Below are 25,859 nucleotides of genomic sequence, written 5' to 3'. Positions count from 1 at the left end.
GAGGGGTGGGGGTGTGCGGTGCTCAAATTCCGTTCTCAGATCTGCCCACATCTTAGGTGACTCTGAGCGGGGGGGACTGTCTCATAATTAACTACCTGCTGAGGTTTTAGAGGCTGTCTCTAAGTTGTCTTAGGCCTCGGGAGCCCTAGGAGAGGTCCTGTCCCTTTTCCTTCTAACATCAGCCATTAAAATTGCAACTTTTCTCCTAGGAAATCTCTCTCGTCTTCCAGTTTGATCAGTGTAGCCCTTCAGTTTTCTCTCACTGACGTGTTTCTGCTCTACTTTATGACTGAAAGTATTTTTGTCATTTTGATCAGAGCTTCTCCTTGAGTCTGATGTAAGGTGATTCCTAAAGACAGCCTTGTCCATTTACTTATTATTAATCTTTGAATTTATGATAATTCCATTGACTTTTCTTCTTTACCCAAACTCAAGAAGAGAAGTAAGAGGTTGTTACTCTTTTTTTTTTTGATCCTTGATAAAATATGTGAACACCCCCCGCCCTCTTGGTGGAACTCACAGTGAGTTTCTTTGTGCACGTGTGTTTCGGCCACCATGTGGTCAGGATTTCACTCTTATTATAGGCGGGTGATTCCAATAGCTAACATAAAAGCAACCAGGAGCCAGTTCCTTTGTAGGTCTCCTTTAGCCCTGTGTGCAATTCAATACATGATAAAGGAGAAGGAGTTTGGGATGGCTGTCTACTGACCCTGTGTGGAGAGTATATGGAACCTAGCTGCTCTGTGTCGTGTAGTTATTCCTGGGTGCTGGCCTGGCCAACTTCCTGGATAAAAGGGGACACTGGCTATGGTAGCAGAATCATTCTACTCCCTTGTGTCCAGGAAATCTATGTGTTGAATCATTGCCTGTTTTCAGATTGGCCCCAACAGGAACTGTGAGGCCCTCTGCCATGCCCACACTTAAACCCACCAGGTCCCCCAACCTGGTTTTTTGGTTCCACGTACTACTCAAGTGGTAAAGAATCTGCCTGAGATGCAGGAGACCAGGGTTCAGTCCCTGAATTGGGAAGAGCCTCTGGAGAAGGAAATGGCAATCCACTCCAGTACTCTTGCCTGAAGAATTCCATGGACAGAGAAGCCTGACAGGCTACAGTTTGTGGGGTCGCAAAGAGTTGGACACAATTGAGTGACTAACACACACACGAATGTAGTGTGGATGGTAATGGTGAAGTGAAGTCGCTCAGTCATGTCCGGACTCTTTGCGACCCCATGGACTGTAGCCTACCAGGCTCCTACCCCCATGGGATTCTCCAGGCAAGAGTACTGGAGTGGGTTGCCATTTCCTTCTCCAGGGGATCTTCCCGATCCAGGGATTGAACCCAGGTCTCCTGCATGCCAGGCAGACGCTTTAACCTCTGAGCCACCAGGGAAGCCCCAGTGGTGAAACCAGCTCCTATTAAGACCTTCTGGTGAAAGTGGATTGCAGAACTCAGCTTAGTCCTGGCCGCCGTGAGGTTTCTTATTTTTACCACCTTACACTTGATATCCACTTGTTGGGCCCGCCCATGTGGAGAGGTGGGTTTGGGACAGGCCTGGATTGCACTGGTCAGTAAACCACAAGAGTGATGTTGCATGCAGAGCCCAGAGAGGGGCAGGACTGCCTGAGGAGAGAGCATCCCCAGGGGTGATACCATGCCATGATGGAAATTCCCTGAGTAGAGGGCCCGGGAAGGAGGGCACAGGGCTTCAGGGACAGGACCATGGTCATTTAAGAGAGGTTCCTGTCTCTTAGGTCACCCAGCCTGTAAGTGCCATCCCAGTGGAAGCACCTGAAAACAAGCAGTGTTGAAAGATGCTCCAAGAGCATCTTATGTACTGGAGCCTTGGAGGGGTCAAAGCTTACCAAGCTCCACTGAACTGCTCAGAGCAGAGCCTAAGCAGCACTGGCACTTGTGTTAGTCTGTTGGTCTCTTAATGATCAAAAGTGCGTGGCTGGCTACACAGCTGTGGTAAGGCCACTGCTGTGGTGAGACTATAAACCAACATTATTGGCTAAGTTCATAAAAAGGGGGAAAAAGGTTCTTTGCATACGGCATGGTATCATTGAAAGAGTGGTGGATTTCAGTCCTCTTTCTGCTACAATGGTTGTTTAACTTCAGTCAGTTCAGTTCAGTCGCTCAGTAGTGTCCAACTCTGCGACCCCATGCATCGCAGCACGCCAGGCCTCCCTGTGCATCACCAACTCCCGGAGTTTATCCAAACTCATGTCCATCGAATCGGTGATGCCATCCAGCCATCTCATCCTCAGTCGTCCCCTTCTCCTCCTGCCCCCAATCCCTCCCAGCATCAGAGTCTTTTCCAAATAGTCAACTCTTCGCATGAGGTGGCTAAAGTACTGGAGTTTCAGCTTTAGCATCATTCCTTCCAAAGAAATCCCAGGGCTGTGCTTCTGTTAGGTCCATACCATTTCTGTCCTTTATCGAGCCCTTCTTTGCATGAAATGTTCCCTTGGTATCTGTAATTTTCTTGAAGAGATCTCTAGTCTTTCCCATTCTGTTGTTTTCCATTTCTTTGCATTGATCGCTGAGGAAGGCTTTCTTATCTCTCCTTGCTATTCTTTGGAACTCTGCATTCAGATGCTTATGTCTTTCCTTTTCTCCTTTGCGTTTTGCCTCTCTTCTTTTCACAGCTATTTGTAAGGCCTCCCCAGACAGCCATTTTGCTTTTTTGCATTTCTTTTCCATGGGGATGGTCTTGATCCCTGTCTCCTGTACAGTGTCACGAACCTCATTCCATAGTTCATCTGGCACTCTATCTATCAGATCTAGTCCCTTAAATCTATTTCTCACTTCCACTGTATAATCATAAGGAATTTGATTTAGGTCATACCTGAATGGTCTAGTGGTTTTCCCTACTTTCTTCAATTTAAGTCTGAATTTGGCATTAAGGAGTTCATGATCTGAGCCACAGTCAGCTCCCGGTCTTGTTTTTGCTGACTGTATAGAGCTTCTCCATCTTTGGCTGCAAAGAATATAATCAATCTGATTTCGGTGTTAACCATCTGGTGATGTCCATGTGTAGAGTTGTTGGAAGAGGGTGTTTGCTATGACCAGTGCATTCTCTTGGCAAAACTCTATTAGCCTTTGCCTTGCTTCATTCTGTATTCCAAGGCCAAATTTGCCTGTTACCCCAGGTGTTTCTTGACTTCCTACTTTTGCATTCCAGTCCCCTATAATGAAAAGGACATCTTTTTTGGGTGTTAGTTCTAAAAGGTCTTGGAGGTCTGCATAGAACCGTTCAGCTTCAGCTTCTTCAGTGTTACTGGTTGGGGTGTAGACTTGGATTACTGTGATATTGAATGGTTTGCCTTGGAAATGAACAGAGATCATTCTGTCATTTTTGAGATTGCATCCAAGTACTGCATTTCGGACTCTTGTTGACCATGATGGCTACTCCATTTCTTCTAATGGATTCCTGCCCGCAGTAGTAGATATAATGGTCATCTGAGTTAAATTCACCCATCCCAGTCCATTTTAGTTCGCTGATTCCTAGAATGTCAATGTTCACTCTTGCCATCTCCTGTTTGACCACTTCCAATTTGCCTTGATTCATGGACCTGACATTCCAGGTTCCTATGCAATATTGGTCTTTACAGCATCGGACCTTGCTTCTATCACCAGTCACATCCACAGCTGGGTATTGTTTTTGCTTTGGCTCCATCCCTTCCTTCTTTCTGGAGTTATTTCTCCACTGATCTCCAATAGCATATTGGGCACCTACCGACCTGCGGAGTTCCTCTTTCAGTATCTATCATTTTGCCTTTTCACACTGTGCATGGCTTAGTTTCATTGAGTTAGACAAGGCTGTGGTCCGTGGGATTAGATTGACTAGTTTTCTGTGGTTATGGTTTGTGTGTCTGCCCTCTTGCCTCTCGCAACACCTACTGTCTTACTTGGGTTTCTCTTACCTTGGATTTGGGGTATCTCTTCACAGCTGCTCCAGCAAAGCGCAGCCGATGCTCCTTACCTTGGACGAGGGGTATCTCCTCACAGCCTTCCTTCCTGACCTTGAACATGGAGTAGCTCCTCTTGGCCCTCCTGCGCCTGTGCAGCCACCGCTCCTTGGACGTGGGGTTGCTCCTCTCGGCATGTGTAACTTCAGGTTTTATTAACGTGAAATAGTTTGTGGTCTTGGGACTAATTGATGCCTAAGGCTCCTTTGGCTCCAAAAGTTCTATCCTAGTCCAGCTTCTGCAGTGGTTTTGCCAGTCTCCTGAATAGGTAACAAGTTCTTTCAGTTTATATGCTTTTACCCAAAACTAAACAAAAGAACCTTTTAAAGCTGGGCAACTTCTTGTGTTCAAAGTTAATATGTTTTTAATCTTAGGAGTAAAGCAAAATATTGCATATGTCATTTTGGAAGTATCTTTTGGTCTTTATTGCAGTGTATATTTTACACCTGTTATTGAAAAGTAGAGTTTTCTATTTTATGAACATAGAAGGTATTTGTTTCTAATCATAAGAAACACATGCTCAGTAAAATTCAAATTAGAAAAATGTAAAGAAAATAAAAATGATCATGAATCCTACTACCTGAAAATGGCCAAGGAAAAATATAGCTGCCTAATCATTGATGGAATTTTTGTTAAATGCACATACCCACATGTGACTAACGCAAGTGTGTGTAGTACAAAGTCTGTCATATGTGATGAGTAGGTATATATACACACTTGTGGTTAAGGTTGTGAGCTCTGGCATCAGGCTGTCTGGTTTTGAAGCCCAGTTCCCCTCTTTGCGACTGTGATGTGGACTGTTTTACTTCTTTCACCTCAGTTTTCTCTTCTGTAAAGTGAAATCATCGAAGTTCCTTCTTTACGAGGTTGGTGTGGGACTCTTGTGTGCTTAGCCACTCAGTTGTGTCTGAGTCTTTGTGACCCCATAGACTATTGCTCACCAGACTCCTCTGTCCATGGGAATTCTTCAGGCAAGAATACCAGAGTGGGTTGCCATGCCCTCCTTCAGGGGATGTTCCCAACCCAGAGATCATCCCAGGTCTCCTGTGTTACAGGCAGGTTCTTTACTGACTGAGCCAAAAAATGTATAGCCCTGGGTAATTCCCTGGTGATCCAGTGTTTAGGACTTTGCGCTTCTCCTGTAGGGGCCATGGGTTCATCCCTGGTCAGGAAGCTTAGGTTCCTGCATGCAGAGCAGCACAGGCAGAAAAGAAAAAGAAAAACAGAGCTCAGTGCTTTGAATGCAGTAGCTAGTGTTGTCATTTTACAATTTCTATGGATAATATATATTCATAAATGGAGTCACATTCTGCATTTTTACCTTATAGTGTTATGAAACATTCTCATGTTAATGGAGTTGGATCTGTATCCTGGTATTAATGATTCTGTTGTATAGTTAGACTTTATTTAGCCGCTCTCCTGTTTGACACTATAGGAAAGATAGACAAAAGAGTTGTAATGAACTTCTTCTGTGTACATTTTTTATTTTTGGTATAAATTCCTGAATATTCATTACAAGGACTGATGCTGAAGCTCCAGTACTTTGGCCACCTGATGTGAAGGAGCCAACTCTTTGGAAAAGACCCTGATGCTGGGAAAGATTGAAGGCAAGAGGGGAAGGGGGCCACAGGAGAAGAGATGATTGGATGGCATTATTGACTCAATGGGCATGAAACTGAGCAAACTCTTGGAGATAGTGAAGGACAGGGAAGCCTGGAGTGATCTGAGTCGGACATGACTGAAAAACTGGACAACAACATAAATTCCTAGAACTGGCAATGTTTTCTTGAATGGTGTATTTAATACCGTGTTTCAGATTGCTACTGTTCTTTATGGGAAGGTGGAATCAAGTTACAACATCTGACAGCAATATGTGAAAATGCCAACTTTTCTGCTCTTGTGCCAGACCATCTGGGTTCTGTCCACCTTTCAACAAATCTGGAAAGGGAAAACATCTCATTGTTACTTTGCATTCTTTTCTTAGTAACTTTGAACATCTTTTCAAGTGTGTTGTCCTCTTTATTTCTTCTTTGTGACTTGTCAATTCAGTTTTTCTTCTATTTTCCTGTTGTTGATTTGTAAGAATTCTTTGTATATCAGAGATTGTGACATTTTTGTCTGTAACATATGGGACATCTTTTTAAGGTTAAGGTCATGTTTCAAAACTGAAAGGAGCAAGTATTTACTGTGAATTTCTAGATAGAGCCCATATGCTTGTTGAGAACTGAAATCTGCCTCTAGTTTCTCAGAAAGATTGTTTTATGACTTGTTGATTGTGAATAATTCTCACTCACTTTGGTGGTGGTTTAGTCACTGTGTCTAACTCTTGCGAGCCCATGGGCTGTAGCCTACCAGGCCACTCTGTCCATGGGATTCTACAGGCAAGAATACTGGAGTGGGTTGCCATTTCTTTCACTTAAATTCAGTTCAGTTCAATACAGTCACTCAGTTGTGTCTGACTCTTTGCGACCCCATGAATCACAGCACACCAGGCCTCCCTGTCCATCACCAGCTCCCGGAGTTTACCCAAACTCATGTCCATCGAATCAGTGATGCCATCCAGCCATCTCATCCTCGGTCGTCCCCTTCTCCTCCTGCCCCCAATCCCTCCCAGCATCAGAGTCTTCTCTAATGAGTCAACTCTTCGCGTGAGGTGGCCAAAGTACTGGAGTTTCAGCTTTAGCATCATTCCTTCCAAAGAACACCCAGGACTGATCTCCTTTAGAATGGACTGGTTGGATCTCCTTGCAGTCCGAGACTCTCAAGAGTCTTCTCCAACACCACAGTTCAAAAGCATCAATTCTTCGGCACTCAGCTTTCTTCACAGTCCAACTTTCACATCCATACATGACCACTGGAAAAACCATAGCCTTGACTAGATGGGCCTTGTTGGCAAAGTAATGTCTCTGCTTTTGAATATGCTATCTAGGTTGGTCATAACTTTTCTTCCAAGAAGTAAGCGTCTTTTAATTTCATGGCTGCAGTCGCCATCTGCAGTGATTTTGGAGCTCACAAAATTAAAGTCTGACACTGTTTCCACTGTTTTGCCATCTATTTGCCATGAAGTGATGGGACCAGATGCCATGATCTTCGTTTTCTGAATGTTGAGCATTAAGCCAACTTTTTCACTCTCCTCTTTCACTTTCATCAAGAGGCTTTTTAGTTCCTCTTCACTTTCTGACATACATTAGGCAGTGCATAAAGGCGAAAAAGCTTTGACCTTTGATGCCTGTGCACATACGCCCTTTTGAACCCTTTCTTTATTGTCCTTAACCTCACCATTCCTTCCGTCTTTGCTGTTTGCTCACATACAGCCATTCTTCCCATGTCCCTGGTTAGAAACCTTGGAGTCATCTGTGTATCTTTTCCAAGTTACTAGTTCTCAGGCTCCCTTCCCAGAAAGTCCTTTTCCCTCCTCAGTTTGCCCCTGCCCTTCTGGTTATTGCTATTATATTGGGTTGGCCAGTAAGTTCTTTCACGTTTTCCATAAGGTGCAATAGAAAAACCCGAATGAACTTTTTTGTCAACCCAGCACCGAGTCTGTGTGTTAGAATGATTTGGTGTACCCTCGCTTCTCAAAAGTAAGATATTGATGTTATTTACTTCTGTACCTTTAGACTCCATCGTGACCTGGCCCATGGTAACCCCATGATTAATGTTTGTTGTATTTGATATTTCCATGTAAAAGATGATGATGGTAAGCCTCTATAGTCTATTGGTAAATTAACCTTTTCCCAAACTTTTTGTTACGAGGAATTTCAGAGATTCAAAGGAATTGAAAGAATACCAGGACAAAGCCCCCTAAATGTACCTGTTGGGTTTTGTATCACCCTGGCACATAGTCAGTCATCTGCTCATAAACCTCCTGTGACTTCTTACTGACTATTGAGTCAGATGTAAATGGCAGCAGACTTTCCCATATGGTTGCAGCTTACAAACATGTTATCACCGTGCTCTGGTCAGGACTTCACCCTCACTTCATTGACTTTACATGTGTTGCTCCCTGCATAGAACATGCTTCCCTCTTTGCTGGACCATTAACTTTTGTGTATGAGGTATTCTGAGTTCCCATAGCTCTAATTGCTAACTCTTTTGTCATTCTATATAATTCCTGACCACATTATCAGCTATTTGAAGGTGAGAACTCAGTCCTATTTTGACCTGGCAGCCTAGCCTGCTGACTCTCACTTGGCTGATACCTGGAAATAGCATTCCTGGTGTATCTGTAGTATAATTTGCATCCAGCATTAATTTATAATACCTGTGTTGCCCCAAACAAAACTTATGCTCTGTTAGTGAAAAACAAAAGCTTATGAGTCCAGGCCAGTCTTGGTCTGTTTGATCAGCTTGCTGCAAGACCGTGAGTTCCCCCAAAGAAAGGAGAGATGCCCTGTGTTGTTGGTCACTGCTTCTGTGATTGTACCCAATAATTGATTTGCACTTGTGCTTTGGAGTCATTAAAACTTCCATTAAGTACAAAGTTAGAATAAAGGAGTCCAAAGTCTGAAAATTGCCCCTGATGAGAATCACTGAGTTAGAGAGACTGACATGAGAAACACTTTAGGGGAGGTCATTAGGCCTTAGTGACTGATACCATCCGTGGGTCTCCACATTGACTGTGACAGTTTTCAGGCCTTGGTAACAGAGATAAAGATGATCCCTCTGAGAAAGTTAGGGACACTGGGAGGGGCAGCTGATGCTGGGGACATAGACTGCATACCACAACATGAAGCTGGACTGTGTCAGCTCCCTGCTGATGATGAATTGGTGACTTCTGTTGTATGTTGACAAGGCGCAGTTGCTTTGTAATAGTCAGGAGCCCTCATTGGGTTCCAGTCCATTCCCATCCTCCCTCCCCTAAAACATAGTTCATGCTCCAGCCGTAACTAATCACTTCTATTTCTCTGAGTCTCTTGGCTATTTGTCATCATTATTTTGTAGGGGGCACTCTATTTCCTCTACCTGGATTGCCATCCATTGTCCATCTGGCAAACTCTCGTTTATCCTTCTAAGTCCTGTTCAGGTCAGTCACACCCTCTGTAAATACTTTCTTAGTCCTCTTGTGAGAGTACCTTTCACACTGTTATCCTATCACTTACCTGAATGTCCCCTCCACCATATTCTGATCTGCTTACAAACAAGGGTGTTGTTCCCTTGTTTTTGTGCAGGGCCTGGCCCCCACAAGTGCTGTGAACCGTTGGGTGAGCCTGGCATGTAACCCATCTGGATCATGGGAAAATTCCTTTTGTCTAAGAAGCCGGACTTGTGGTGAATTGTGGTTAATTTTCATTAAGAGAAAATACAGATATAGTCTATGTTTGTTTTTTTTCCTTGAGAACCCATGTTTACTTTTTATTTTCAGCAAGTTTGTCAAAGATGAAAGTGACCTTATCCGCTCTGGATACTCATGAGAGTTCTTTCCTGCCTTTGGTCGTCATAGAACTTGCTCAGGATGTCAAGGAGGAAACCAAAGAATGGCTGAAAGCCAGGATCATCACTAAAAAGAAGGATGGAGGTGAGTAAATGAATATTACTCCGAGTTAGTCATGCCCACTTGAGTAAAACTGTATTTACAAATGTGTTTCACAGTTTTCTGGTTGATCTATTTTTAAAATTCATGTTCATTTCTTTGCTCTTTGTTCTATACCTAGGACTTGAAAGGAGGTCTTAGGTCAACGTTAGGTTGTAAGTCTCTCAGACTGTAAACAACCTGAGTGATTTTGTTCACAGCTGTAAACTCTATGCCTGTGTACAGTACCTGGTACATAGTAGGTACTTAATAAAAATTTGTCAAATGTATGATATCTTTGAGTATTCTTTACGTGTTGGTTGTGATGCTAAGAGGGACAGAAACGTGTCTCCGACAGCAAAGATATTACTGTCAGGGTGAGGAGACTGAATGCTAGATCCAGGAAGTCAAAGGAATAGGAAAAAAGCTAATGAAAAAGCTGTTAGAAAACAACGTGGGATACTTAAAAATGAGTCTTGTATGTGTGCTTGCTATGAAAGTAAAGGGAAGGAGGAAGTGATGCTTGGTGATGCTTTTCAGGTGGTAAGGGATGACTTCATGGAGGAAGCCAAAGTTTAACCCTCAGCTCTCTGGCAGAAAGGGGGCTGGACCTGGGAAAGAGGTGGAGGGCATTTTACACGAGCAGACACTTTGTTGTCATTGTTCAGTCGCCAAGTTGTGTCTCGGCAACCCCATGAACTGCAGCACGCCAGGCTTCCCTGTCCTTCACTATCTCCCTAAGTCTGCTCAAACTCCTGTCCATCAAGTCAATGATGCCATCCAACCATCTCATCCTCTGTTGTCCCCTTCTCTTCTTGCCCTCAATCTTTCCTAGCATCAAGGTCTTTTCCAGTGAATCGTCTCTTCTCATCAGGTGGCCAGAGTGTTGGAGCTTCAGCCTCAGCATCAGTCCTTCATCAGACACTTCATAAAACCACACAAAACACCCCCTAAAAATGTCCAGGAGGTATATACCTCTGAATAAAAGGAGTTCTAGAAATGAAACAGAGAAAAAGGAGAGGAAGAAATCATCAAAGAAAATCTCAGGACTGGTGTATGCTTTTTCAGATTGAATGGGCCCATGCAATGCCCAGACTGGCTGAAACTGGCACATATGATTGGAACGTTTCAGAATCCTGGGGACAGGAAGACACTACAGACTTCCAAAAATAGAAAATAGGTCAGAAACACTGGAAGCTAGAAGGCAGTGAAGTAATATTTTCATTTCTGAAGGAAAATGGTTTCAGTCTAGAATTCTGAACTCACCCAGCTGCCAACAACATGTGAGGGTAAAGATAAGATCTCTGAAAAGATAATGTTGTCAGATTCTTTCTCATGGCAATGTATTGAGGGAAGACTTAATCAGTTAGCTTGGGGGATTGAATTATCAGTAAGTATATAATAAACTAAGCACATTATGAAACAAGATAGATACCAACTTTTGGGAACATGGTAAATTGTAGGAAAGGAAAATATAGCATGTTGTAAGGCTCAACTATATGTAGTCGTAATAATGAAAGTACTGTTGACGGAATGAAAAGGATGATATAATGTTATGAGAATGGTGGGTAGAAATGAGGGAGGTGGGTTGGAAAGAGTTTAATCCTCATTTGCCAAAGTTAAAATAAATAGCTCTAAAAGCATGTTGTCTGGTGGCATGAAAACAAATCCTAAAGGAATCACATGAACAAGTCATTGCTTCAGGTGTGGGGGGTTGCGATGAGAGAGTGCTCTTTTTCAGAACAGCATTCTGACTAATGGTTCTCCATGAAGGTTATAGCAGGTTTTGTTCCCCTAGCCATGTCTGAGAGTACCCTCCCTACATGCTGGGTCATTTGGGTCTTTCAAGCAAGAGATGCCAAGTGGGATTTAATGCACAGGAGGTTTGTGGAGAGGATGATTTGTAGAAGGATAAAGTAGGAAGGAGCAGGCTTAGACAGTGATAGGCTTCTGACTTAGGTACGTGTCTGAAGCTTGTGAAAGGAGAGAGGGAAGGAAGGAGACTTGGATAGGAAAAGCCTCAGACTACAGCATGGTTCTGAGAACATATTAGCCAGGCTCAGCATTGCACAATGGCTTCATTCCACTGTCCCGTGGGGTTCAGCCTGTGGCCTAGGTGCGGGGGTGCTGCAGCCAAAGGGGGACAAGCAGATGGTGTCAGTCAGCTCTGCTTTTCACAGCAAATTCTTTGGAGGGGAGATCTGGGTGGGGTGGAGCACTTTCGTGGCTAACACCCCCACCATCTATTTTTTCAATCTAACTTGATTTTTGTAGTGTGAGAATTGAAAAATTACATATTGGTGTTGTTTTGCATTTATCTTAATATGGATGACATTAAGGATTTTCCGTTTAAGAGCCATTTGTGTTTTCTTTAAATTGAACATATCTTTTATTTATTTTTTAATTAAAGCCTTTAACGCCTCTGTTGTAAAGTACCTAAATAATAATGCCATAGCAAGTTAACCTTATTAACCCCCTGGGTAAGTAAAATATAAATTCTGCTCATTATCCTGTTCCATCTGATTGGTATTTTTATAACTCCTGTCAACACTTCATAGAGGATAAATAGTAAAGATATAAACATACCTTAAAAACTCTGATATAGATAGAAATTAAAAATTAGGAAAAATTCCTTTTTCTACAGTCTTCTAAGTGAAATAATTACATATACATTATCAAATAACAATATCTACTTTAAACCTAATTGAATGTATTAATATTTATGGGAATAATCATTGGAAAATTATTTCACTCTTTATTATTCAGTATTTAACATTCACACAATCTGCAGTCTTCTATAATTGTGTTACATTTGTTGCATTTTTATTGGGATATTTTATTTCAAATTAATTTTCTTAAGTTTTTGTATTTTTTATATTATATCCTTTTGCTTCATATTTTTACTTAGTGCAGTTTTATATTTAGAGCTAACAAGTATTTGATTCTTGTCTAATATCTACTTCTAATTTGAGTAACTGACAGGCCACTTATTACATTTTCCAGTTTTGGCATTTATTTCAAAAAGCTATAAAGAACTGCCTTCCCCAACTTACTTTTATTTGTTATTTATTTGGGAGATGGATTTAAATTGTTAATATAATTTATTTGCCTTCGGCCAAACTAGAAACAGAATACTTATTTAAAAGGCTTTCATATTTGAAACTTTTCTGTTTATCAGTTTCCGAGATTGTGCTCATCTTTTGTTTCCGAAGGCGCTCAGCTGTTGTTTAGACCATTGTTAAATAAATATGAGAAAGAAACACTAGAAAATCAGAACTTATATCTTGTCGGTGCCTCCAAGATTCGATTGCTGCTGGGGGCGGAAGCAGTGGGATTGGTGAAAGAGTGCAGTGATAACACCATGAGAGCCTTCACGTATGGGACCCGACACAACTTCAAAGATTTCGATGGTAAGTTCCGAGATTGTTTCTATCAGAGTCAGTTTATCAAAATGAAGTCTTTGATGAATAGATCAGGGGTCAGCGAAGTTTTCCAGTAAAAGGCCCGATAGTAAATATTTTAGGCTGTGTGGACGCTATGATCTGTCGGAGTTATTCAGCACAACCTTTGTCAAGCAAAAGCAGCCTGCAGCCATAAGAAGCAAATGAATGAAGCTATGTACCAATAAAATTTTATTTATCAAACCAGGTAGGATCAGGTTTGGGGTTGCAGATTTACTTGATAGCCTCTGGAATAGATGATCATAAACTAAGATGACATATGTCACTTATTTATATAATTCTAAGTCTTAGAATGGTGATGCTCATTAGATTGATATAAGTAAGAAGCACAGTAGTATTTCATATCCTGTAATCCCCTGTCTTGCTTCTGTTCTGGCCTCAAAATCACTCTCAGAAGAGAGTGATTTCTGGAAAGAACTGTGAAATCCAGGATGGCTGTGAAAGCAGAGTGGGAGGTTGCTTTCAGAACCAAACTAGCTGGTCCTTCCAAGGCCTTTCAGAGTTAGAAGATACAATTGGACTTCTTCAGACTCAGTCACTCTGGATTTTTATATATTGGTAAATAAATGATTGAGGTGGAATTCACCACATTTGAGGGGATTCACCTGTCAAAAAATGACACTATTTTCTTATCAGACTTTCTTCTCCTTCATTTATGTGAGGGATGTTGGATTCCACAAGGAAATTGGCCTGGGCTTGAGAGTTTTGAAGAGTATTTGCCTTGTAGGCAAACTTCAGGTCCATTCCTAGTTAAAAATATTGTTAAAGAATATATTACTTTCTGTTCATTTCAGTTAAATGAGGGCAAGCAAGTTGTTGCCCTGCATTTGGTTGTTTGAGCCATACAATCATTAGCGTGATGATTGAAGAACTGTAGTATGTGAAGGCATTACAGAATATTTTTATTCTTATATCCTTTTCTGTGTAATTTTTATTACTTGGATTACTCTTTATGGTAATTACTTATTGTCTATACCATTATTTCATAATCCCAGGTTATTTGAATATTTTAGATTTTATTTTGGCTAATACTGAGAAAATAACTATGAATTTTTGTTTTGTTTTAGATGATAACGATGATTTCCTCAGCATGGCAGAACGTCAATTCATTATCAAACATGAACTTGAAAATCTTCGAGCCAGAGATGAAAAAATGATCCCTGGTTATCCGCAGGCAAAATTGTACCCAGGAAAATCATTATGTAAGTTATTGTATCAACTAATTTCACGAATATACATTCTAATGCAATTATATTTTGCTTAGTATATGTAAATAACAGATTATAATGACTTTTTCCACCCTTACTGAAAAACTTACACAACTTTACAATAGTTTATTTTTTCACCATTATATATTTTGCCTTTAGACCTTCATGATATTGTTGCTTTAGATCAACTTATTTGTTCTTTATGGTTCTCAACTTCTTCTTTATCAAGGTTCACAGCATTCAGTAAGCTTAAAATTCAGTGTGAATGCATTTGCATATTACTCAGTTAAAATTAGCCAAGTTTACCGTATGCCCAGACATTATAGTGTAATGAAAATCTGTGGAGGAATGAAAACTAGACACATGGTCTTCTCCTGGAGCCTTCCTCCCATCTCCTCTCATCTCACTGGGTATGAACAGATACAAACATAGAAAGGCTTAAGAAGAGTCGCAGTGGGACGTCATACCTGAATGCAAATTAGCAGTTTGTAACTTTCTGATTTTGTATAATTCCGTTTGAATGAAAATATCAGTTTGTAGACTGAAAGTATTTATGACATGTAATTCCAAATTTTCCTAAAACCCAGATAATAGCAAGGCCCAGAGCATTTTTGCTGCCTAAGAAATTCTTTAAACATATCAGTTTTTGTGTCCCCAGTCTCATTTCCTTATAATAATCAGTGTCATCCAGGAGGACAGATGCCCAAGTCAGTCCATATTCAGACTTTCTCACTTGTCACCAAATAGTTTGTTTGTACCAAGATCCAATCATAGATCACTCGTTTTTTTTTGTTGTTGTTATTATATCTCTTAAGTTTCTCTCTTTTTTCTTTAATGTGCTGAAGTACATATAACATAAAATTTACCATTTCCAAAACTTTTAAATGTACAGTTCAGTGGTATTAAATACATTCATAATGTTTTACAGCCATCAACACCATCCATCTCCATAGTTCTTTCCATCTTGTGAAACTGACACGCTGTATCCGTTAAATAATCACTCTCCCACCTTGTCTTGCTCTAAGACCTGGCAACCGCCATTTTACTTCTGTCTTGACCATTTTGACTATTCTGTGTATCTCAAATAAGTGAAATCACACAGTGTTTCTCTTTTTGTGACTGGCATATTTCACTTGGTGTAATGTCCTCCAGGTTTATCTTTGTTGTAGCAGATGTCAGAATTCCCTTCTGTTTAAGACTGACTACACAATGTTCCATTGTGGAGAAGGCAATGGCACCCCACTCCAGTACTCTTGCCTAGAAAATCCCATGGACAGAGGAGCCTGGTAGGCTGCGGTCCATGGGGTGGCTAAGAGTCGGACACAACTGAGCGACTTCACTTTCACTTTTCACTTTCATGCATTGGAGAAGGAAATGGCAACCCACTCCAGTGTTCTTGCCTGGAGAATCCCAAGGATGGCAGAGACTGGTGGGCTGCCGTCTCTGGGGTTGCACAGGGTCAGACACGACTGAAGCGACTTAGCAGCAGCAGCAGCAGTGTTCCATTGTATGTATATACCGCATATTGTTTATTCACTCCTTCATCAGTGGCTGCTTGGGTTGCCTCCACTTTTTGGTTATTGTGAGTAATGATGTAATGACCATGGGTATACAGATATTTCTTTGAGATCCTGCTTTCAGTTCTTTTTGGTGTATAACAAGAAATGACTTCCTGGATCGTATGGTAATTCTGTTTTTAACTTTTTCAGAGTAGTTGCATCCTGTTTTCCACAGGGACTGTACCATTTCAGATTCCCGCCAACAGTGTACAGCATTGCAGTTTCTCCACTTCCTTGCCCACAGTTGCCCAATGTTCTGATATTTTGATAGTAGCCATCCTAACAGGTATGAGGTGCTATCTCATTGTAGTTTTTGACTTGCACTTAACCTAGTGACTGTTGAGGAGAAGGCAATGGCACCCCACTCCAGTACTCTTACCTGGAAGATCCCATGGATGGAGAAGCCTGGAAGGCTGCAGTCCATGGGGTCGCTGAGGTCGGACACGACTGAGTGACTTCAATTTTACTTTTCACTTTCACTTTTCACTTTCATGCATTGGAGAAGGAAATGGCAGCCCACTCCAGTGTTATTGCCTGGAGAATCCCAGGGACGGGGGAGCCTGGTGGGCTGCCGTCTGTGGGGTTACACAGAGTTGGACACGACTGAAATGACTTAGCAATGACTGTTGATACTGAGTATATGTCTTCTTTGGAAAAATGTCTATGTAAGTCCTTTGCCTATTTTTGAATCAAGTTTTTGTTGTCTTTGTTGAGTTTTAGGCATTCTCTATGTATTCTGGATATTAATCCCTTATGAGGTATATGATATGCAAATGTTTTTCCCCAGATGTTTTCTCCCATTCTGTGGGCTGCCAATTTTTACTTTGGTGATACTGTCTTTTGATACACAAAATTTTAACATTTTCCTGTACCTTTGGTTCATATCTAAGAAATTATCACCAAAGACACTGTCCTAAAGCTTATTCTCTGTGTTTTATGTTAGGAACTTTGTAGTTTTGGATTTTATGTTTAGGTTTTTAATCCATTTTGAGTTAATTTTTGTGTATGGTGTTAAGCAACTTAATTCTTTTGCATGTGGATATCCAGTTTTCCTAGCATCCACTTGTCAAAAACTATTCTTCACTCATTGAGTTGCCCTGGTACTCTTGTAAAAATCATTTGACCACATATGTGAGGGTTTGTTTCTGAGCTCTCTATTCTATTCCTTTGGCCTGTATAGTCTGTCTGTATGCTAGTATGACACTGTTTTGATTATTATGGCTTTGTGGTAAGTTTTGAAATCAGGAAGTTTTGTTTTTCTTCTTTAAAGTTGTTCTGGCTGTTTGAGTTTCCATGAAACTGGATATGTGTTTTAGGATGGGTGTTTCTAATTTTGCAGAAGACATCATTGGGATTTTGGTAGGAATTGCATTGAATCTGTAGATCACTTTGGATAGTATTGACATTTTAATAAGATAAACTCCCATGGGATATAGGATATGTCTCTATATATGTTTTAATTTCCTTTAGCATCGTTCTATAGTTTTTATTTGTATCATCTTTCATCTCCTTGTGTGTCAGTAGCTCAGTCATGTCTGACTCTCTGTGACGCCACAGACTGTAGCCTTCCAGGCTCCTCCATCCATGGGATTCTCCAGGCGAGAATACTGGAGTGGGCTGCCATTCCCTCCTCCAGGGAATCTTCCTCACCCAGGGATTCCACCTGGGTCTCCCACACTGGAGACAGATTTTTTACCATCTGAGCCACCAGGGAAGCCCATCACCTTCTTAGTTAATTCCTAAGTATTTTATTCTTCATGATGTTATTGAAAATAGAATTGTTTTCATACTTATCTTTTCAGATAGTTCATTGTTAGTGTATAGAGATGAAACTGATTTTTAGGTGCTGACTTTGTGTCCTGCTACTTTACTGACTTCATTTATTGGCTTTGATAGTATTTTTGTGGAAATTATAGGGTTTTCTACATATAAGATGATATCATCTGTGAACAGAGATAGTTTTACTTCTAACTTTTCAGTGTTGATGTCTTTTATTTCTTTTACTTGCCTATTTGCTCAGGCTAAAACTTCCAATAGCATTTGAATAAAAGTGATGAAAGTGGTCATCTTTGTCTTATTTCTGATTTTAGAGGAAAGCTTTCATTCTTTCACCATTCAGCATGATGTGAGTTGTTTTTTTTTTCCCTCTCCCCTTCATTCTGTTAATGTGATGTATTACATAGGTTGATTTTAGTATATTGAACTATCCTTGAATTCTCAGAATAAATCCCACTTGTCATGGTATATAATCCTTTTAACATGTTGCCGAATTGACTTTGCTAGTATTTTGCTGAGGATTTTTGCCTCATTGTTCATAAGGGATATTGGTCTGTAGTTTTCTCTTCTTGTAGTGCTTTTGTCTGACTTTGTGTCAGGGTAATTCTGGTCTCACAGAGTGAGTTAGTAGTGTTCCTTCCTCTTAAATTTCTGAGGAAAATTGGAGAAGGATTGGTATTAGTTTTCCTTTAAATAGTGGTAAAATTCACCAGTAAAGGTATCAAGTTCTGGTTTTTTCTTTGTCGTGAGATTTTTTTAGTTGCTGCTTTATAATTATAAATCTGTTTACATTTTCTCTTCCTTCTTGATTTAGTTTTGCTATGTTTTGTGTTTGTAGGAATTTGTCCATTTCATCTAGGCTAGCCAGTTTGTTGGTGTACAAGTATTCATAGTATACTGTTACAATCTTTCTGCTTTCTTTAGAATCAATAGTAACATACCCATTTTCATCTCTGATTTTAGTAGTTTTATGTTGTCTGTTTTTCTCAGTTCATCTAGCTAAATATTTGTCAGTTTTGTTGATCTTTTCAAAGAACCAACTTTTGGTTTTTGTAATTTTCTCTGTTATCTTTCTATCCTGTTTATCTCTGCTCCAATCTTTTTTATTTTCTTCCTTCTGCTAGTTTTGGGTTTAAATTGCTCTTCTTCTTCTGATTCCTTAATAGTAAAATTAGGTTGTCATTTGAGATCTTTCTTGTTTTTAAATATAAGTATTTATTGCTATTAACTGCCCCGTTAGACTTGCTTTCTCTGTGTCCCATATGTTTTGGTATATTGTGTTTGGTTTTCATTCATTTCTAGGTATTTGCTAATTTCCCCTGTAGTTTCTTCCTTGACCCACTGGCTGTTTCAGAATGTGATGTTTACTTTACACACATTTGTGAATTCCTCAGTTTTCCTTCTGTTATTGATTTCCAACTTTATCCCGCCATGGTCAGAGGATACTTTTTATAATCCATATCTTTTTAAATCTGTTGAGGCCTAACATATGGTCTGTCTTGGAAAATGTCCCGTGTGCGCTCGGGAACCAAGAGTGTGTTCACTCTCTGCTGCCTGGCTTCCCTGTAAACTGCGTTATGTACTTTCCTATGTCTCTGAGTTAGTGATGTGGCATAGATGCTTTTGCTTGCTCTCCTTGTGGACCTGTATGACTTTTGGGAAATGTCTAGAAACTTGAATGTAGATGCTTATCATTCCTCTTTGTCTGCATTTCCAGTTATCTGTGTATGTCTTGATATTAATTATCTTGTAGCAGTATTTTGTTGGACATATCGTCTTTGCTGTGCAGATTAAAGATTACCATGATTTCAAAACCATTTTCTTCAGTTACCTTTGAAGAGTTATTTCGTTTTATTTTCTGTTCTTGTCTTTAAGAATGCCATTTGTGTATGTGTGTGTGTATATGTATGTAATGTATATACTTATATATATATGTCTTATATATTCTTGAAATACTTTAAAGTTTTTATGTAATTTTTTAGGCATGTCCACCATTTTCCAGCTTTGTTCTTTGAATCTTTACTTTTTCAGTAGCTTTTACTGTGACTTTCTTTGTATCTGCAATAGTTTTATTTTTCTGATATTTTGCTTTTCCAGGCTCCCACCTTCAGCTCTCATAGGTTTTTCTTGATTTTAATTTCAGAGGTATGGCTTGCTTTAATTTCATGAACTCCTTGAAGAATTCCATAATTTTTCTTTGCTCTATGCTGTAACTTTTTTGCTGTGTTTCTTCTCTGCATTTAAAAAAAAAATGACTTTCCTCTATTCTCTTATAGTATTCTTGCATAGTTTGATGTCAGTTTCTTTGTGGCATTTGCTTATTTTTTTAATGAACCCCTATTTTTTCCAGACCAGCTGTTCTGGGAAGGAAGTGTGTATATTGGGAAGAGGGGATGTTGGGGGGCCTCCAGTCAGGAACTGTGGTGGTCAGGAACTGGGATTCTGCCTGACAGTGTGTTCTCCTTGGGTCATCTTAGAGCCTCTGTGGAGCCCTTTTCTTTATTCCTTCATTTATTTGACTGTGTTGGGTCTTAGTTGCCTCATGCAGGATGTTTCTGTTGCGGTGCTTGGCCTCAGTAGTTGTGGTATATGGGTTTAGCTGCTCTGTGGCATGTGGGCTGTTCGTTCCTGGACCAGGGATGGAACCCTCATCCCCTGCCTTAGAAGGTGGACTCTTAACCACTGGACCACCAGGGAGGGCTAAATCCCTGGAGCCCTGTTCTTAAGAGGAGTGTTGCTGGGTTTGACCTTTCCGTCTGTCTTTGGCCAACCAGTACCACAGCTGCTGTGCTGCCTATGTCCATCCCTTCGTGCCACTAGGCAGCGCTTTTCCCAAGACGGCAGACGTGCCCTTTCCCTCCTCCAGCCTTGTGTCTCTGGTCTGGCTGCGGTCCCAGACAGGGAGCACCCCCTCAGCCTGCATTCTGGGTACGGGGACAGTAGTTTCTCACCCCTCAGTGTGCAGGAGAACCCTGCCCCCTGCCACCACAACTTTGTATGCTGCTGCTAAGTCACTTCAGTCATGTCCGACTCTGTGCGACCCCATAGACGGCAGCCCATCAGGCTCCCCCATCTCTGGGATTCTCTAGGCAAGAATACTGGAGTGGGTTGCCATTTCCTTCTCCAATGTGTGAAAGTGAAGTCGCTTAGTCATGTCCGACTCTTAGCGTATACAGATTTCAGATATATTCTGCTTCTAAAATTATTGCCTTATGAGAATAATAGAGAGAATGTCAAGTAAATATCCTGTAGCAGGCATGCATATAAGACAAACCGTTGATGTGTGTGCTTGTGTGTATTGCTGGGTATCGTACCGTATATCTGTGTATCTATATCTGTATGTCTCTACACACACTGTGTTTTGCCACATACATATTTGCAGTTATTATGTTAAGCAGGGATGAAAGCAATGCCGGAATATAAAAATGCATTTTGAAAACACAGGTATCCCTGAGAAGCAGTTTGTTCCTCTTTAAGACAGGAGGGGTCTGTTCACACCTGAGCGCTAGATGCAGGCAGGGCCTGGGACGGGGGCCAGTGGCAGGGGCGGCAAGGGCCCTGTGTTCCCCGTGCAGCCTCCTCTCCCTGTGGGTACTGGGTGCTCATCACCCCTCTGCTGGATTGCAGGCAGCGTCACCTGTTCCTCCCTGTTGCAAAGAGACACTGTAAGGAATTGTGAGAGGGACTTCTGTGTTTACTTTTATGTCACATTAACTGAAGGCTGTGTTAGTATTGTCATTGCGTTATTTTATTTAGAGGGTCCTAGTATAAGCCAAGGTATAGTCTCCCTTAAATTAGATTATGGTTAGTGTGACTCATTCTTAAACGTCTGTAATCGGTAATAGTCCTAGTGCTTGACAGTGGATCATTCAGCATTCTTAAAGGAATCCTGGTTTAAATTGTTCCTTTCTTTATTTTTTAATATTTATTTTTGTTTGTTTGGCTGCACCGGGTCTTGATTTCGGCACATGGGATCTTAGTTGCAGCATGTGGGATCTAGTTGCCCGACCAGAGAGAGACCAGGGATTGAACCTGGGCCCCCTACTTTGGGAACACAGAGTCAGCCCCTGGACCTCCCGGGAAGTCCTAAACTGTTCCTTTCTTTAAATAGGCACAGACAGCATTATATTTTCCTTTGACGGTAAGGCTCATGTTAATTACATTTTTAGCTGACAAGAGAAAAGTCCAAGGACTGACTGAAGGAAAAAAACAAAACAAAACACCTCCTCTATTTTTAGAAGCTGAAACCAGAACCATGCTTTTGGCACTGGTGGTGAAGAGAAGCCCAGTAATTTAGGACTTGAAGCTTTATAGTCTCTCTAAGTCCCTTAGTTTGCAACCCTATTTTTAGAGGTTTACAAGTGGCTTTTTATGCAGGCCTTGAATGTCTTCTATAGCAGAATGGAACAATTCCTTTAAAAAGAGCTTAGAAATAGTAAAATAGTAATTTAGATGCCATAAGTCAGTTCAAAGTTAAACTTGGTGTAGTAGTTGGAAAGGATAGTGATAGAACAGTAAGATACAGCTGTGCATCCCTCAGTAAGAGCTAAGAATGAGAACTGATGTGGGTGATTGACTTTCACTCCTGTTAGCTGAAGAAAACAATTCACTATAACACTCAAAAATAAAAATGTTTTAAAAATGGATTTGACAGCACCAGAGCTGATATAACTTAAACCGTATGCTTTTTTGCTCTAGTTGTTAATGTTTTGGGTATATACCTTTTTTAGTCATGGAGAATGAGGCTTTTTATCACACCCCTAGCTTTTCAAGACTTTTCCCCTCTGTATAACTTATGCATGAGATGTAAGGAGAATCAGCTATTAAGAATCCTTTTTGTTTTTTCCTTTTTGTGCTTTTTCTTATATCTTCAACATCAGTTTTATCTTTTCTAACTTGATAACAAAGGCCTACGTTCACCAACAGCAAGTATCAAAATCAGAAAAACACTTCCTGCTTCCAGCAGTCCTTTGACCAGTATGATTTTAATACTTCTACATGTACCTGAGACAAATTTAACCAAAGACAGTATCCTTCGTGGTCATCTTGATAATTTTTCCTATTGTTGGTATCAAATATCTCCTCTTTATTATCCTTTTTTCCCCCTCATTTCTAAGAAGTTAGGTTTTTTTAGAAATGACACTGAAGGGTTTGTAATAGGACCTCTGTCCTGAGGCGCCGTCTCTCTTTGTCACACGTAGTATATCTACGTGGAGAACTTATATCGTGTTTCTCTTCCATGCTGCAGATCCTTATTTGCTGTCCTCCTTGAGGGGCCTGCTGCCTGATATGCTCATCACTTGTCTGTGGGAACAAGTTAGATTGGAGATAAAGAAGGCAGCCCTCAGTAGAGATGAGCTGATAAACCTTAAAGTACTCAGAGCTTATCCACGGATGCAAACAGCAGGCTTTTCTCTCTTGATGAGTTCCATTTTATAAGCGGCTGTAGTCTTTAGGACGAGACTGCTGGGAACTCGTGTGAAAAGTACCCCATGTGCCCAGATAGGGCATAAGGCAGTGCATCTGAGTTCTCCGTGAACAGAACACATTTCCTCAGAAAGACCCGAAGACCTGCCCACCCAGAATCACTCTAAATAATTATGGGTGAAAGATTACCCCATGTTCATTTATTATCACTAGGGGACATTGTCTTTAGTTAAAAGTGTTTGTCTTTCTATAACTAACCTGGGTTTTTGGCCTCTTTGTTCAACAGAATTGATAAGAGGCCAGGTGAAATTCATACAGGGCTTTACTGGGACTCATGCTGCAGCACATGGGAAAGCAGTAACCCATACCCTTGCTCGCTCCTGGGGGTGCAGGGCAGGGGACAGGGTCAGGTATGAGGGTGGGCGAGGATTGGTGGGTCAGGATGGAGGGCGGCGTTACCTGCTCTCTCCACCCCCTCAGTGGTGCTGTGTGCAGGAATCATGGCAGTACCCTGCTTCTGCTCTCAGCGCCTCAGAAGTAGCAGTTGTTTGTGGCCTTTTTCAATCTCACTGTTCATAATTTGCTCCAACTGCACCTGGCCTCTGTAAGGTAAGTTTTAGTCCCTTATATTCTGTTGCTGCAAGGGACTTTTGTCCAGGTGCAAACACTTCTGTGAAGGGTCCCAGGTCCCAGCCTGTCTCATCGCCTAGATATGTGCACAAGTGTTAGGATCATACCAAATGATTGCTGAATGCAGGAAGTCTTTTTTTTTTTTTTTTTTTTTGGTATTTGCTGGCTGTGAATGTAAGCCTTTGTTAGCAGATTAGAAAAGAGAAAAATGGTTTTGAAAATACCCTGTATCAGTGAGCATGAATTGAACATCTTATTTTCACTGTAGTGGGAAGACAGATGAGTAAAATTTTTCTAGAGGCTGTTTTGTAATATGTATCTAAGTTTAATACACATATGTTCTGCTCTTGGACCTAGCACTTCTAAGTATATACAAGGAAATCATAGGCACGTGGGATAAGTTATATCTACAAGAATTTTAACATTATTTCTAATAGCCAAAAAAGGAAATAAATATTTTTCAATAGAGGGTTAGTTCAATTATTGCATTTCATGGAAGGGAATCTTATGACACTATGTAAAAGGATATTCATGTTCTGTTTACATTGGCATTGAGAAACATTCATCATTTACTATCACTCCATGAGATTACAGAATGATGTGTAGCAAATGGTTCCTTTTGTATCTAAAATAAATATTTATGGGTGTTTATTTTGAAGTCAGCTTATATACTTAATTGCTATTTACAGTGGTTATTTTTTTGTGGAAGGGAGAGAACAACCAGGGCCTCTCCAGTTCTAATCTGTGCATTTCTGTAAGATTGAAAATTTTACATCAACTTGTATTGCTTTCATAGTCAAAGAAAATAGTAAAGATGTTGACATCCTGAAGAACAGAAGAATATCCCTTGGGAGCAGGCAGGACAGGACTGGTCTTTATGTAGCCCTTTTCTCTCCTGGAGAGTCTGAGTAGCCTTTGATGAAAGTGTGTCACGAGAAATCTCAAACCCATCTCATACTTTCCTTCCACAGTGAGGAGGCTGCTCACGTCTGGCATTGTGGTTCAAGTGTTCCCACTGCATGACAACGAGGCCCTGAAGAAGCTTGAGGACACCTGGTATACTCGATTTACCTTGAAGTTTCAGCCCATAGGTACGTGTCAGTGCCAACTCTCTTAGAGGAGGACACAGCAGTGGTGATGTCCTTCTTGGGTGGATATTTAATTCTGTGATGGGCAGGATTTACCAGCTATGTGGGGGCAAAAAAAAAAAAATGGTGAGGAGGATAAGGTGGGTTGCATGATCTATTTATTTTATACTTAATATCATTTTAGATGAAGTGAATTACAGGCTTTTATTAAATGTCACCGGTGACACAGACGATCCATCCTGTGTGGCCATCCTGAGTGTGTGTTTAATTTGTTGTAGAACATAGTTTGTAAGAATCCACTTTGACCATGAATATGTCATATTTGAAAATTGCTGTTTCTTTAGAGGTAATTATTTGGAGTAGGCCAAGCTCTGCTCATTCTTAGCAGCAGACTAGCAGGCCTAGGCATCTTTTGAGATAATTCATAAGGATCTTGGTGTGCATTACTGGATCTTTCCATTTTCTCTGAAGACACTTAGAAGAATAACCATTAATTTATTCAGTGGATGTTGAACATTATTCTGTGTAAACTTATGTCAATATGGATGTTCAAGTTTTTTGGTTTAGTGACTTTTTTAAGCATAAAGATTATATTTAAGCTGGTAGTTTTCACCATAAGTATTACTGTCAGTTTTTCTTTAATGAACATTGCCTTTTTGACTTTGTTTAAAGGAATTCCTCTAAAATTTTCTTTAAGTTTCCATTTCTGAAAACGGTCATTATAATATTGTCATAATGAGCAAAAACTCATTTTAGGGTCCAATTTTGAAATTGCATTTTGAATTTTTACTTGAATTCTTTGAAAGGAAAAATGTTGATAGTTCCAGGTGATGTAAAAATCATTTTATGTTTCACTTATATGACATTATTTCACTTTGTTTAGCCTTTAGGTGGCTGTAAATTTAAATATTACTTCTAGATCTTGAAAGTGACAGTCTCCAGTAGCTATATCTTAGAAAGTGAGTGGGGAAAAGCGAGTTGATGGTGAAGGCTGAGCACGGGTGTAGTAGTGGTCTTCAGGCCTCTGGGAGAGCTGGGGCTCAGGACGATCTTGAACTTGCCCTGAGATCAAAAGAGAGAGGTGGTTTGATTTGGAGCCAGGGCCCATGAGTGTCTTTTTCTTTTTTTTAAAATTGCTTGTAATTCTCATTTGAGGTTAGTTTGTCATACCCTCTGGTTTTTTTGTTTGTTTTTTTTTTTTTTAATTTTAGCATGCTCCTGAGTTAATA

At 40.5% G+C, this 25,859-nt stretch overlaps 1 protein-coding gene across 14 annotated transcripts in view; it reads left to right on the top strand.

The window, feature by feature from the left end:
• The window catches only part of ANO10 (anoctamin 10), a 214,391-nt gene that overhangs the window by 2,186 nt on the left and 186,346 nt on the right, over positions 1 to 25,859 (top strand). For 13 of the 14 annotated variants that reach the window (XM_015102278.4, XM_042235914.2, XM_042235910.2 and 10 more), the window contains 4 exons: positions 9,335 to 9,487; positions 12,694 to 12,891; positions 14,010 to 14,144; positions 24,514 to 24,633. In XM_015102278.4, coding sequence (XP_014957764.1) covers positions 9,349 to 9,487; positions 12,694 to 12,891; positions 14,010 to 14,144; positions 24,514 to 24,633 — 592 coding nt within the window. In that variant the 5' untranslated portion in view covers positions 9,335 to 9,348. Of the gene's footprint in view, positions 1 to 9,333; positions 9,488 to 12,659; positions 12,892 to 14,009; positions 14,145 to 24,513; positions 24,634 to 25,859 lie in introns of those variants that run through there. The other variant, XM_042235909.2, reaches the window with a different exon arrangement.

This window comes from Ovis aries, chromosome 19 (assembly GCF_016772045.2).
Source record: "Ovis aries strain OAR_USU_Benz2616 breed Rambouillet chromosome 19, ARS-UI_Ramb_v3.0, whole genome shotgun sequence".
Lineage (NCBI taxonomy): Eukaryota > Metazoa > Chordata > Mammalia > Artiodactyla > Bovidae > Ovis > Ovis aries.
Note: the sequence above shows the minus strand (reverse complement) of the source record. Positions and strands in the feature narration are given on the sequence as shown.